At 46.6% G+C, this 14,506-nt stretch overlaps 1 protein-coding gene across 2 annotated transcripts in view; it reads right to left on the reverse strand.

Annotated features, from left to right (window-relative positions):
* Positions 1 to 1,010: 1,010 nt before the first annotated feature.
* LOC131909789 (phospholipase A and acyltransferase 3) overlaps positions 1,011 to 14,506 on the reverse strand; it is a 28,100-nt gene continuing 14,604 nt past the window's right edge. For both annotated transcript variants that reach the window (XM_059261639.1, XM_059261631.1), the window contains 3 exons: positions 11,565 to 11,667; positions 7,940 to 8,208; positions 1,011 to 1,241 (listed from right to left, as the gene is read on the reverse strand). In XM_059261639.1, coding sequence (XP_059117622.1) covers positions 1,140 to 1,241; positions 7,940 to 8,208; positions 11,565 to 11,667 — 474 coding nt within the window. In that variant the 3' untranslated portion in view covers positions 1,011 to 1,139. The remainder of the gene's footprint in view (positions 1,242 to 7,939; positions 8,209 to 11,564; positions 11,668 to 14,506) is intronic.

A 14,506-nucleotide genomic window follows, 5' to 3' on the forward strand; every position in this document is an offset into this window, starting at 1 on the left:
ACTATGACTAGGGAGATGTAAGCCAATAAACCCTAGATTAAACACAGAGGCCAGGCAGTGGTGGCACACACCTTTAATCTAGCACTCGGGAGGCAGAGATCCCTTTGGATCTCTGTGAGTTCAAAGCCACCCTGGACCACATGAGATTGATCCAGTCTAAAAGAGAAACAAAGCCAGGCAGTGGTGGCACACACTTTTAATCCCAGCACCATGAAGGTTGAGACAGGAAGTGATATGGCTGGGCGGAGAAAGGAATACAAGGTGAGAGGAGACAGGAGTTCGGCTCCTTTTGGCTGAGGACTCAAAGACATTCAGTCAGAGGATTCGAGGAGACTGGATCTCGCTTCCCTTTCAGCCTGAGGCTTCGGTAATGGTGAGAAGTTTCTGTAGTGGAATCTTCCTTTGTCTCTCTGATCTTTCAGCATTTATCCCAATATCTGGCTCCGGGTTTTTATTATAAGACTGATTAGGATTCATACAACACTTTCCTCCCCAAGTTGTTTCTGGTCTTTATCACAGCAATAGACACCTAACTAGAACAGACCTTGGAAGGCTTTAGGAAGAGCAGCCAAATATATCCTGAATTTCTCTGTGGAAAGGGGTTGTACTAGGGATTGAACCTAAAACTTCATACATCCTAGGACAGCACCCTTTCCACTGAGCTACAGTCCCAGACCTGGAGGATTTGTCTTTCACATTCCACTGAATATCCATAGACTCCAGCTCCTGAGTCTTAAGGTGCCATGGTGGATCAAGTTCTAGGCCACTCGAGCCCTGGTTATTGGAGGTTTCCATTTCTACGTATCCAGACTGTCTCCTTTGGCATACTGCAGTATCTGGCATACCACAGAAATGCCCTTCATTTAATAGTGTTGGACTCTGTTTTCTGCAGTGCAAAAGGGTGTTACAGCAAAGAGAAGGAACCAGCAGGAAAGGGTGTTGCCCAGAGCAGAGTCGACAGCTTCCCTCCAGAGACTTCACACCAAGTAACTACTGCAGCATCCAGCCAGTAAAATTCCCTTCTTGTGCTTTATTGTGGCCTGTGAAAATAAGCCTAATTATAAAACAGTAGAATCTAGGAGTCAAACTTCAAACCTTCTAGCAAAAGAAGAGCCCCTAAGGCTGGGTGCTCATTCAACTCATTGCTTCTGTTTCTTGTTTCTGGAGAGCATGACTCCAACGAGGCCCATGGCTGCCAAGCCCACTCCAGCAATGCCTACCATCTTGACAGCTTCTCTGACCTGCAACAGAGAAGGAAGTGGGTCAGGCTCTGTGTAAGAATGTGGGAACAGGCTGTGCATTGAACAGGGTGGCTCAGTTCGTGGCACCTCACATGCCCCCTTCACTTCCAGTGGCCAGACTTGAGAGCTGACAAATACTGGCAGGGTCAACAGGAGAAGAGGGCTGGGAGGGAAGAGAAATGGACAGAACTGGCTGGCCTGGGATTTACCTGGACCCAAAACGGTAACCTGAATTCAGCCCTGGACTATTTCAAGCATAAAAATCTTTGTAAGGCGTCTATGGAAAGAACAGTGAGATGACAGCAGGATGGTAAGGATCCTGGCCAGCCAATGGGCGAGTGTGAAGTCAGGAAGAAATTGAGAAATTAAAAAAAAAAAAAAATCTGACCTTCATGATGCAAAGACCTCACCTCATGCCATGTTTCCAGTGTCTGGGGCTGCCAGGTATTGAGGTGTTCCCTTTAAAGGGTTGGGGTTTTATTGTTGTTTTTGCTGTTTGCTAGTTGTTGTGTGACATTTTCATCATGTTCTGACAAATAAAGCTTGCTTGGAATCAGAGGGCAGAGCTAGCCACTAGCCGACCAAAATTAACCACAGAGGTTTTGGAGGACTGTAGACAGATAGGACAGGAAGTAGTAAGGCGGGGTGGAGAGGGATCTCGGCCCTTTTGGAGGAAGGAACAGACAGGTAGGAGAGGACTGGTAGCTTCTGCTTCTCTGATCCTTCAGGTTCTTACCCCGATATCTAACTCCAGAATTTTTATTGATATAGAATAATTAGACTAACGCTTAAGCTAGTTTTTCTCTTGTAGTCAGGGTCTTTCTATGTAGCACCTTGAACTCAACATCCTCCTGCCTCAGCCTCCTGAGCGCCAGGCTTAAAGGCATGACACTACACACAGTTCTTTCTTTGTATGGAATCTGGTCCCTGCACAGAGGCCACAGTCAAAGCATAGTTGCCCCTATTCCACAGTCCTCCTCCTTTCGATCTTTTTTTTTTTTTTTAAGAAAAGGTCTCATGTAGCCCAAGCTGGCCTCGTACTCGAGCTCACTATATAGTGAAGGGTCTTAGAGTTTCTGTTGCTGTGATAAAACACCCTGACGAAAAGCAACTTGTAGAGGAAAGGGTTTATTTTATCTTACACTTCCAGATAACACTCCATCCCTGAGGGAAGTCAGGGAACTCAGCCAGGGCAGGAACCATGGAGGAAAGCTGCTTACAGGCTTGCTTCTCACGGTTTACTTAGCCCTGCTTTCTTGGCACCTGGCACCACCAGCCCAGGGGTGGTAATGCCTACAGTGAAGTAGGCCTCCCCCCATCAATTATCAATAGAAAAGATGGACCACAAGCTTTCTCACAGGACAGTCTGGTGGGGGCATTTTCTCTTGAGTTTCCCTCATTCCAAAATAACTCTAGCTTGTGTCAAGTTAATATAAAACTAGCCATCACACCAAGGGTAACCTTAGCTCCTGGTCCTCTGCCTCCACCCACCATGTATTACAGGTGTGGGCCACTGAAGCTGACTTTCTGTTGTTAAACTATGCTAGGGATGGTAGTGATGTAACACAGGGGTGAGCATGTCTGACTTGTGCTGCAGAGAAGGGAAGCATTGCAAGAGAGAGGGGTGTGGGGGATGAACGTTTGTCAGATTTCACTCTCCTAAAACCCAACTGAAAACTAAAACAAAAAAGCATTTGCTTGGGCTGGGGAGGTAGCTTCATGGTAGAGCACCAGCCTACCAACGGGAGAACATTAAGTTCAAATCCCCAACACCACAGAGATTTTTCTTTTTAATTTGGGGCATTTCTTCTTGGTTATGAACCTAGCCTTTATGGCTGAGCCATCTCTCCAGCCCTGGAGGCATTTGTTTCAAGCACAATTTAATGAGGACAAAGAAGCTGGGGAGTTAACCCTACTTAGAGAAAGAAATTCCTAAAAGGATCAAACTGACAAGCCCAGGTTCTTCTGGGAGTGAACAGGAGAGAACACATCCACCATTTCCCTGGACCGCCTCCCTGACCCCAGCAGAGGAATGAACATTGGTTCTCTGGACAGGGTAAAACAGAAGCTCTCGGAGAGGGGGGTCTACAAGTCTAGACACATTCGAGGGTGTGTCATACCACAAACAGGGCACTGAGTGACTGTGCGCATGTTTAGTATGAGCCTCCCCTTCTCTTGCTGTTCCCTGAAGAGCATCCTCCAAGCAAGCCTGGAAAACTTTTCTGGAGAATCTGACCATGACAAGTAGAAACAGTGGAAGATTTGGGTACTGAGCACTCCCAAACAGTGCACTGGGCTCATCGCACAATGAAACTCAACATTAATGAAGCCCTGCCCTCACTCCCATTCATTGGCTCCTTCCCTGGTGCCTATCTTCTGTATCCCTGGTCTTCCCTCACTGTTGACCTTCTAGTTTGGATGGAAGTTTGAATGGCACCATCAACCAGAGAGGTCTGACTGCTGGCTAGCCTCGAGCCATGGTGTTATGGGGCTACCTTGCTAAGTATCTAGCTGGGGAGTTGGGTCAGGGGGTAAAGTGCCTGTCTTGTAAACACAAGGACCTGAGTTTGATCTCCAGAACCCTGTCAAAAGCCAGGTGTGGGGGCATGCATTTCTAGTCCCAGCGATGGGAGATGAGACAAACTGATCCCTGGGGCTTGCTGGTCAGTCAGCTCAGCCCAGTTGACAAATTCCAAGCCAGTGAGAGATCCTGTCTTTTTCTTTGTTTGTTTGTTTGTTCGTTTGTTTGTTTGTTTGTTTAAAAAAGAGGGACAGTACCTAAGAAATGACACTGGAGGTTGACTTTTTGTCTCTACATACAGCCAGACACACAGGAACACACACACACACACAAACACATACACACATACACACACACACACACACACATACCCCTCTATCTAGTGTTTTCCTTGCTGTTCTGTATCAGGAGGGGTAAAATGGTCTGCAGTAATGGAGGAGGAGTAACATGACCCTCATTCCTTTCTGAAGCTTATGTGAGAACAATAACAAAATAATGCTGATACCACTGGTCCAGATAAAAGATACTTTGTCAAGGCACACAACAATGACTCCACTGTTCGTGGTCACACTTTGTACACAAAGAGAGTGATCAGTATATGAATACAGTATCTAGTTAGTCCTGGTGGTGATAAGGTGGTATAGTCAGGTCATACAAACACACATATATAAAACTTTTATATATGCACTTAACATGTCATGATAGCTTGGTGACAGGTTATATATGTAATTTAAGGTTTTATTTAGGTAGACTGAGTTCTGCCTGCTGGTTAGAAGTCCCTTCCTTATGTGAGAAAATTAACACTTGTCCCAAACTGCCTGAAGGTTAAGGTGTCACAGGCAACATGATGCTGCAGGTCCTGTTTCTGTTTGCTAAAAGAATGCTTTCACAGACCAAAGTTATTGTTATTTACATTGTCTATGGTTTTTTTATTGCTATCTGCCAAATGTTGTAACCTTATTTTTGCTACAAAGCTCTCTGTTTCTGCAATTTCTACCCCTATAAACATGCCTAACTAAATTCCCTTTAATGATTAAGGAGCTCAAAGGCCACATAAGCAGGAGGTATAATGCTGCTTATTGTTGTGTAGTGCTGTGTGTAAATAACATTTCACACATATAAGATTGGTTTTAGCCAGGCGGTGGTGGCGCACGCCTTTAATCCTAGCACTTGGGAGGCAGAGCCAGGTGGATCTCTGTGAGTTCGAGGCCAGCCTAGGCTACCAAGTGAGTTCCAGGAAAAGCGCAAAGCTATACAGAGAAACCTTGTCTCGAAAAACCAAAAAAAGAAAAAAAAAAAGATTGTTTTTAAAGGCAACGTTTCTCGGTAAACTGTTGTTATGATTGGTTGCAGATTATGAAATGCCTCGGGCACTAGCACACCTCTGAGGGTGTTTCCAGAAAGGATTAACGTGGGGAAGATTGCCCTGAACATGAACAGCACCACTGCATTAGCTGGAATCCTGAAGAAAGCACGCTGAACTCCAGCGTTCCCTTCCCTCTGCTCCCTGACCTGCCACTGTCCCAGCAGATAGCCCTCAAATATCAGCCAAACCCAACTGCCCTCCTTAAGGTGCCGCTGGTCAGGTGTTTGGTCAGTGATAAGAAAAGCAGTTAACATAACGATCATGGAAAGCATGCCACCCAAAGGGAGTAAACCAAGAAAGTGAAGGATGTGAGCGATGCAGAGGACGTCACATCACAGACCCTCTAGCCCTGCTTCCTTTCACTCAGTTACGCCATGTCCCCTGCAGCTCTCTCTGAAACAGCGTTAATGAGGAGCCTTCCTATGGCCTTGAACTGGCTCCACCTCCTGACAGGTGCAGGATAAATTTATGGTCCTCTTTAGTGCCTGCCCTGGTTCCCTTGGCATTTCAGGCAAGGCCAGGTAGGTCACGTGGTGTAGAGCCTCCCACACACCCCTGAAAGCCTGTAAGACAATGACGTTCCCCTTGCTCTCAGGAGCTGAAGGGAACTGGGGGCCTCTAGGTCCCGTTGGTGCCCCTCATGGTTGTCTATGCCCATGCTGTTACAGCACCCCTGATATCCAGGGATTGAAGACTCTCCCTTCTAAACTCCATTGTGCTGTCTGTAGTGCACGGCCCCATCTCTCCTAAAGCTCTCTCGCACCTCAGCCTGATCAAGGCTCCCTGTGGTCGTGAGGCTTTCACTTTCTTTCCTAATAAAACTTTTCTGAAGGGTAACTTCATGTCAGCCTCTTTCTAGGAACTCATGCCTGTCTCTTTCCTTCTAACAGATAAAATCTTTAGTGCAGGAGAGAAGTACAAGGGTTCTCAGTGTACTGGGAAAGGATCAGGGCTGATGACCATCAGGATCAAATAGGACTCAGCAACAAATGTTTCTTACTGTGTATCTGTGTGTATATCTCTCTCTGTGTGTCTCTGGTACGTGTATCTATCCATGTGTGTTTGTGCATGTATATGCAGGATGTGTGTGTATATGTGCGTGTGCATGTGCGCGTGCGTGCATGCGTGTGTGTGTGTGTGTGTGTGTGTGTGTGTGTGTGTGTGTGTGTATTGCTGGTTATTGAACCCAGAACCTTTAGCCTTTATGCCAATAGACAGACTGAGTACTGTCATCCCCCAGATCCCTTCTATAATGGCATCATTTTCTGGTTTTCTTTTTTGTTGGTTTTGTTTTGTTTTTCGAGGCAAGGTTTCTTTGTGTAGCCCTGACTGTCCTGGAACTCTCTGTAGACCTGGCTGGTCTTGAACTCAGAGATCTGCCTGCCTCTGCCTCCCAAGTGCTAGGATTAAAGTGTTCACCACCACCACAACTGTAGTTACCCAAGAACTAATGACATTCCTCTTCTATCCCTGCCTGCTTCCTACCCCAGAGGGGCTGTTTTATGCTCACTGAAGCCAGACTGTGGCTCAGACCCTTGGGAGTGCTCAGCAAATACTGGCAATATTGCCTTCCTCATCCACTTAGAAATGTGCTGCTCCTCTGTGTCAATCTCACTTGAAAATGATATGTTAAATAGCTGATGAACAGTATTCAGCTAACTGATGAAAGAAACCAGGCCCGTTAGGAAGCTACCTAATGTCTCACTGTAGAGAAGAGAGACCAAACAATCAAACAACAATCAGTACAGGCAGCATGAGAGAAAGCTGAGACTGTCCCTGTCAGCAAATGCCTCCCAACCAAGTCACAGTGGCCCAGAATGGCCAGCAGCCAAAACCCTGGATGAACCAAGCGAGAAGAGCAAGCTCCAGAGACTGTCTCTGCTACTGTCATTTATCAGCTTCATTTCCTGAGTCAGCACTGTGAGGAGTATAAGGATTCTCCTCTCTAGTTCACATGAAATCCTCTGAGATCAGTCCTCACAGGTTTTTTATCAAGTGGGGAGCCTGACTAAATATGTCCTCCAAGATCACACAGCTAGTAAAAGACAGAGCCCAAAGGGCCAGCAGGGAGTGGTTAGCGCAGTGATTGAGGGCCTACCTACCATTGGCAAGACCCTGGGTTCAGTCCCTAGCACTGAAAGTGGAGGGTCCCAGTCTATTTGACCCAGGAGTCCCTGCTCTTCATCCCCACATTGGCCAAGTAGAAAGAGAAAGGACTGCCACACACAGAAGCAAATAACCACACAGACCTTAAGTTCTCACCCATGCAAAGCCAAGTGTGGTCGCACTTGCCTGGAATCCGAGCACTTGGCAAGCTAAAGAAGAAGACTAAGGATTCAAGGCTAGACCAGTCTAAGCTGCCCAGAGAGACCCTGTCTCAAAAGAGAAAATGGAAAAATGGCAGGACCCCCTCTAGGATAAGTACATTATAATCTGTTGCCTGCTAAGTGAGGCTGGTTAAAGGAACCCACACATCAAATCTCTCTGCCACTCACCAACACAGCTGCATCTGACTGCCAGGAAAACATGGCACAGGTCTGAAGTGGGGCTATCAGAGCGTCCCTCCAAGGCTCTAAGAGCATCATCACGGGGTGGACTGGTCATCAGACCCTACGTGCTGATCTGAATTGTCATCTCACCTGCCTGACTCCCCACCCTGAGCATGACACTCTCAGGGACAGGAAGCATACACCTAGGCTAATTTTGTCCTGTTTGTGACTCTCTCTCTACCCACATTCATATCCAGTCACTGTCAGCTGGGGAACTGACCTGGCACCTAAAGTCAGGGACAGGGAGGGGCTGAGGACGCACCTGGTCACTGCGGGCAACTCCATAGCGTAGTTCATTCACAAAGTGCTCACAGTTCTCACTGGTCAGCTTGTAGAGAACCTCCTGCCCCACCAGCTCCTCAGCCCGCTGGATGATCTTGTTGAGAGGCAGTGGGGTGTATTCGCTGTCGTGTTTGTTATTGACCTGGTACTTGTCCCTCCCGGCCACATCGCACAGCAGTTCTTTCTTCACTATGGCCTTGTCGGTCAAAGCAGACCTGATGCTGGCCGCCCCGGCCCCTGCAAATTCACCTGTGGATCCACAAAGAATAGAGGAGTTGTTCCTGGACAGGGCCACAGGGATTGCTAGCCCACAGCTGGGCACCCAGGCTTAGCACCATCCACAAGGGACGGGCAGGACGAAAACAGGTGAGGCTTTAGAAAAGGTTCTGTGGTCCCTGAACCCTTATCAAGATGGAGACGAGTAAAGCGCCATGATTTACTGGGATGTTTTAGTGGTAGCCATGCTAGTGAGGGTGGCAGTCAGTTGAGGAATGAAACAGGGTCTCACTCTGTAATCCAGGCTGGTCTAACCTGGAAATTACTATGTAGTCCATCCTGGTATCAAACTCTCAACTGCTTCTTGCCTCTGCAGTCCATATGCTGGGATGACGGACATGCACCACCACCCCTGGCTACTGGGATGATGGACATGCATCACAATCCCTGGCTACTGGAGTGTTTCTTTAATCAGAAGAAGCTGGTCTTCTATGCGGTAGCCACTACTTGATTCTGCAAATATGTGCCAGGAGCTCCCTCATCTTTCTGAGAAAAGAGCATGTAACCTATTGATTCCATCTGAGCTACAATTCCTTGACCTCGCCAGGCTGATGGCCTCAGGAAAAGAGGCTGGTCTTCCAGAGTTCCACCCTTCCGGGGGGCGGGGGGAAAGAGATCAAAACTCTCTAGCTGCTCCCCAAAAGAGACCCGGAGGATGTGGTGGCAGCCCTGGCCAAGGTATACAGGTGAGAAGAGACAATAATGGAGTGACTAGAAGAGGAGGAACTTGGGTTCTGTAGGACCAGGCTGGGGCAGTGAGGGTCAGCTGACAGAGCACACAGCCAGGGTCTCCTAACCCAAGGACCCATACCATGGGCATGCACTGGGTATGATGGCTAGAAAGGAGCTATACACTGAAGAAGTAGACCCAGGAGCCCATGGAGCATCACAAGACTGGTTCCCTGTCAGGAGCAGGCCCCCTGGGTGAAGCAACAGCACCCCAGTAAGCAGGACAGGACCAGCCTTTAAATGAGACAGTGGGAGAGCATCCGGCAAAGGCAGGAAGGGAAAGGGCAGAGGCCACGGGATCCTTCTTCCGCGGAGCTACAGAACAGGCTGAACTCTTCTGATACATCAAACACTTGAACCAGGCACGGTGGTACACTCCCTTAATCCCAAAACTCACGAGACAGGCAGACAGATCTTTGTGAGTTCAAGGGCAGTCTAGTCTACACAAATGATGGACCAGCCTGACTCCATCTTAAGATTAGAAGCCGTCTTGTTACAAGGTCAAAATAAGTTCATTCCTGTTTTCTGTAAAACTTGGGTCTGACCATGTATTGACCCATTTTGGGGGGGGGACGGGGGGAAACTGACATGTTCTACACCCTCCACCCTGAGAAGATAAGACGTTCTGCCAAATAATTCTAAAATGTTTAGCTATGTTTCTTCATAACCAAAATTCCTCTTGAGATCTCCCAACCCTTAAAAGTCCACTAGCCTTGTAGGTTTGGGGGAGCTATATAAAATACCCCACTATCTCCTGTGTTTGATGCTGTTTTCTCAAACTCCACTTTAGGGAGACAGCCCTATCTGATAGAAAATAAAGCTTGCTTAATTTGACCAAAGAATTTGTGTATGGTCTTTACTCTCATTCAGTGAGATTAACATGAGGAGTTCCAGACCACCTAGGATGGCATAGTGAGGCCCTGACTTTTGTTTTGTCTTGAAACAGGATCCATGTAGCCCTACCTTTCCTGGAACACTCTGTGTAGAACAGGCCTTGAACTCACACACAGAGATTTGTTGTTTTAACTTTGGCACAGTAACTGTGCCTTAATCAACTGCTATTTCCACAGCTACTGGCCTGCTTCTCTGGCAGGCTGTACCCCAGTGGGAATTCTATTCCTGCAGGCACCAGCTCTGCCACTGCCACTAAAGGTAGCTTTAACTAAATCTCTATCATTCTATTTATCAAAAGACTTGAGATTCAAAGGCTGGGGTGAAAACCTGCTGGCTCAGAGAGGTTGAGTAGCACCTAGCTGACCTCTCCTTGCTGGCATCTCCAAAGAGCTCATCCTTCTGCTCCACCACACAAGCCACACCACTCCAAATCCTTCCCAACTCCTTCCAGTGCATCTATCTCTTCCAGGTACTCTCTGATGCTCTAGGATTACTTTCTATCAACTAGTTGCTAACTCGGCCTCCTGACCCAAGGTTAATTTTATTTATTTAATTAACGCAAATACAAACTCAGGGTTCAGTGTGATTGAATAGTCCCCAGCAGAGATCTAACTGCCTCTGCCTCCTGAGGGCTGGTATTACAGGAGTGCACCACTGTGTCCACTCAGTCATGAGACCCTGTCTTTAAAAAAATGAAAAATTGAAAACAGCTATGTATGACTGTCTGCAACAGACCTGACATTAGACGGAGCCTGTCAACAGTCACTCATGGATTAGGGAAGGACTCACAGGTCTCTACCCTCCCTGCTGAACTATTGGCTATTGGTAGATCTAGGGGCAGGGCAGTTATTGTCTTCTGTTGTGTACCTACTGATGAACCCACCAGGCTCCATCAGAGAGTTTCAAACCCAGCATCACACAGAGGACCCTGGTTAAACCAATGGGTCTCAAGAAAAAAAAGACATGAATGTGGGAAAGGGATTTGTAGGGGGAAGTGATAAGGGTGGGACTAGAGAGGGTAGGATGATAGCAGTCAGGATGCACTTTATACATGATGAAACTGTCCAAGAACAAATTCAATTTAAAAAAATTATAAAGAAAGAAAATTAAGTAGAGTCATGCCTGGATGCACACCTCAGCCTCTCTACAAAGACGCCCTGTGTAAGTGTTACAGCTCTGAAGGGGAAAGTATCCTGGCAGTTGGGAGCCAAGGAATACCACAAATTCACAACGCACAACAAACCTCACACAAGAGATTTATTGAGAAGGAAAAATCCAGGAGGGTGTCTGCCTCTTCTCCTGCAAGAAGCAGCAGAAAACTTGACAGAAGACAGGGTTTCTTGGGGGATGGAGCTTTCCAGAATGGAGATTTCCAGGGTGGGGATTGGTGGGGAGTGGACTTTTTACTCTGTAGGGCAGAGCTTGGCAGCCTGAGCCTTTACAGCCCCTAGAGTGTTCTGTGGGCAGAGCCTGGCAGTTGGAGGTCCTCGGGGGCAGGGTCTGGCTATTCACAGGCCTTGAGGGGCTTACACCCTGGGGCCTAAGGAATAAAGCTCAGAAACCATCCTGGCACATCGGACTGCCTTCACATAAACTTAGAGACAAATGGCTAAGCAAGGAGAACCCAGGGGCTACCTGTTGCCCATAGCTCCACATATCTTTTCCCAGTCCCTAGGCCCAGCACAATGAAGGCCCGGTGTTCTTACTTGGGGGAGCCAGGTGGATCACATATCCATCACCGACATAGATGGCCCAGTGTCTGTACAGAGGACGGAAAATCTCAATCAGGTCTCCAGGCTTTGGTTCTGGCTGCAAAACCAAGAACAGGACTATTAGCAATGGTGTGACCCCTTGAGACCTGGGCAGGCTGGGCTGAGAAAGTGTAGCCCCTTAGTCCCATCAGTCAGCTCCAGTAGATAGGCTCATGTGGATGCAGGCCCTGCAGGTCTGATGCTGGCTTACCTCACAAGGCCATGATCCAGGCCTGCAGGAAAGATGCCATCCCCCACCCCCACTCCCATATGTCATGATTAAAAACTGCAAAATGGGGGCTAGAAAGATGTCTCAGCAGTTATGAGTGCTTACTGCTCTTGCAGAGGACCTGGGTTAGGTTCCCAGCACATGGTGGCTCACAACCATCTGCAACTCCAGTTGCCTGGGGATCCTATGCCCTCTTCTGACCTCCACAGGTACTGCATGAAGGTGGTACACATGTGTACATGCATGTGAAACACTAATGCACATGAAATAAAATAGAAATAAAAAAGAAACCTATAAAATGAACAATACTGTAAACCTGGTCAAAAGTATATGACTCAAGAAGGCCATGGGCTCCAGCAGGGGACCTACTGCTGTTGTTTTGATAAATGGACACACTGTCAAACTTCCTTCCAAATACTTGTGTTTGTACACATAGATAGAAGCTTCTTCTACAGTGGGTAAAAGTCAATGCAGAGACTCACAACTCGACAAAATGCTAAGAGTAAGCAGCTATTGAGTGCTCAGCCCTAATGGGACATGTATGTCATCACCAACCCACCCACCCACCCTAGGTTCAGGGAATGTGGCAAAAGATGGAGATGACATGGCCATAGCACTCAGGATCACTGTAGCTGTGGTCACTTCACAAGAGCAAGGGAACAAGACCAGTCAGCATTCCAGCATGCAACACTAATTGATTTAGTGGGTTACCAGAGACAGAGAAGAGAGACAGAGAGAAAGAACACGAAGGTGAGAAGGAGTCATGTTGTAGGAATGTCCAGGGGAAGTTGGAGGCAGATATGATCAAGATACATTGTATACATCCATGCAATTATTAAATAACAAATAAAAGACATTCCTTAAAAACTGCAAACCTAAAAAGGTCTCTTCATTAGCTTTGCCTTTTTAGTGTTCTTGCTACAAATATTACTGAGCTCCTTCCTGCTCAAGGTGCTGAGGTAGGATTATCAAGAATTCCAGGCTAGGGTAAAGAAATGGCTCAGCAGTTAAGAACACTGACTGCTCTTCCAGAGAATCCAGATTCAATTCCCAGCACCAACAAGGTGGCTTACAACTGTCTAAAAACTCCAGTCCAGGGAGATCTAATGCCCTTTTCTGCCCTCCCTCAGGCACTAGGCACCCATATGGTACACAACATACATGCAGCCAAAATACCCATATGCACAAAATAAGTAAATAATTTTTAAATGACTTCTATGCTAGCCTGGGCCACATAATTAAACCCTGTCTCAAACTTCCTTCTTCACGCCCCTCCCCACTCCCCCCCAAAAAAACCTTATTACAATGACAAAAAAGCATTTAAAATGTAACAGTCCAGCCTGCAAAATATTTAGTTATTTACAAAATAATAAGTAGAAGGTCATACCCCCAAAGTTATACACTGTGCAATTTTCTTTATATGACATTCCAAAGTAGGCATAAATATAGGACAAAAAACTGATCAGCAATCTGAGGTGCTGGGGTGAGGAGAGGCACCACAAGAAAGGAATATGGGGGATATTAGGGTCATTAAACTGTGCTGTTCTGCAGTCTTTCTGACTGTTTTAGTTTCCTCCTTGTATACAATGTAATCACATTCCCCACCCCCACTATCCTCTCTTGTCCCCTCCTCTTTCCAGATGACCCCCTTTATTGCCCAAGCTAGTCTTTCTCTTTTCTTTCTCTCTCTCTCTCTCTCTCTCTCTCTCTCTCTCTCTCTCTCTCTCTCTCTCTCTCCATATATATTATATATATATATACATATATATATAATTTATTTATTTTTTATGTATACAAGTGCTTTGTCTGCATGTATGCCCACAGACCAGAAGAGAACATCAGACTGTGAGTTGCCATGTGGGTGCTAGGAATTGAACTCAGAACCTCTGGAAGAACAGCCAGCGCTCTTAACCGCTGAGCCATCTCTCCAGCCCTGTCATTTCCTATTTTCATGTCTTCATTTTGTGCAGGTCTCATGCATGGGCTCACAGCTGCTGTATGTTCATGACATGCATGACTCGGTGGTCATGTCATATTCAGAAGACATTGCTCCTAAGCACTCTTCACCATCCTCTGGCTTTTACAGTCTTTCCGCCCCTTCTTCCACTATAGTCTCTGGTCCTTGGAGTGAGTGATGTAGATATCTCATCAGGACTGAGCACTCAACAGCCCCTTATCCTCAGCACTTAGCCCAGTTAAGAATCTCTTCTTTGACTTGTCACCCAATGACTTAAGGCTGTGAGTGTATCTGTTCTGTACCTCGATTAGGGCAATGGTTCACTTGTATGTGTTTATCAGAATGGAACTACATACTTCAAAAGGTAAATTATATATTAAATTCGGGGTTTGGTTTGGTTTGGTTTTTGAGGCAGGGTCTCACTTAGCCCAGGCTGGCCTGGAACTTGCTATGTAGCTGAGGACAACCTGTTCTGGTTTCCTATACCCACCTCCCAAGTGTTAGAATTTCCGGTGTGCCTCACCACACCCTGCCCTCTTTATGCTTTTAGCTGAAGTTATTTCTTTCCCATATTGTTACCTGGTTAAACACATTAATTTTTAAAAATAAAAATTAGCTGAGTGTGTGCTACACACCTTTTTTAAAATTTATTTATTATTCTTTTACGTGCATTGGTGTTTTGCCTGTGTGTTTGTCTGTGTGAGGGTGTCA

This window comes from Peromyscus eremicus, chromosome 1, assembly GCF_949786415.1.
Source record: "Peromyscus eremicus chromosome 1, PerEre_H2_v1, whole genome shotgun sequence".
Taxonomy (NCBI): Eukaryota; Metazoa; Chordata; class Mammalia; order Rodentia; family Cricetidae; genus Peromyscus; species Peromyscus eremicus.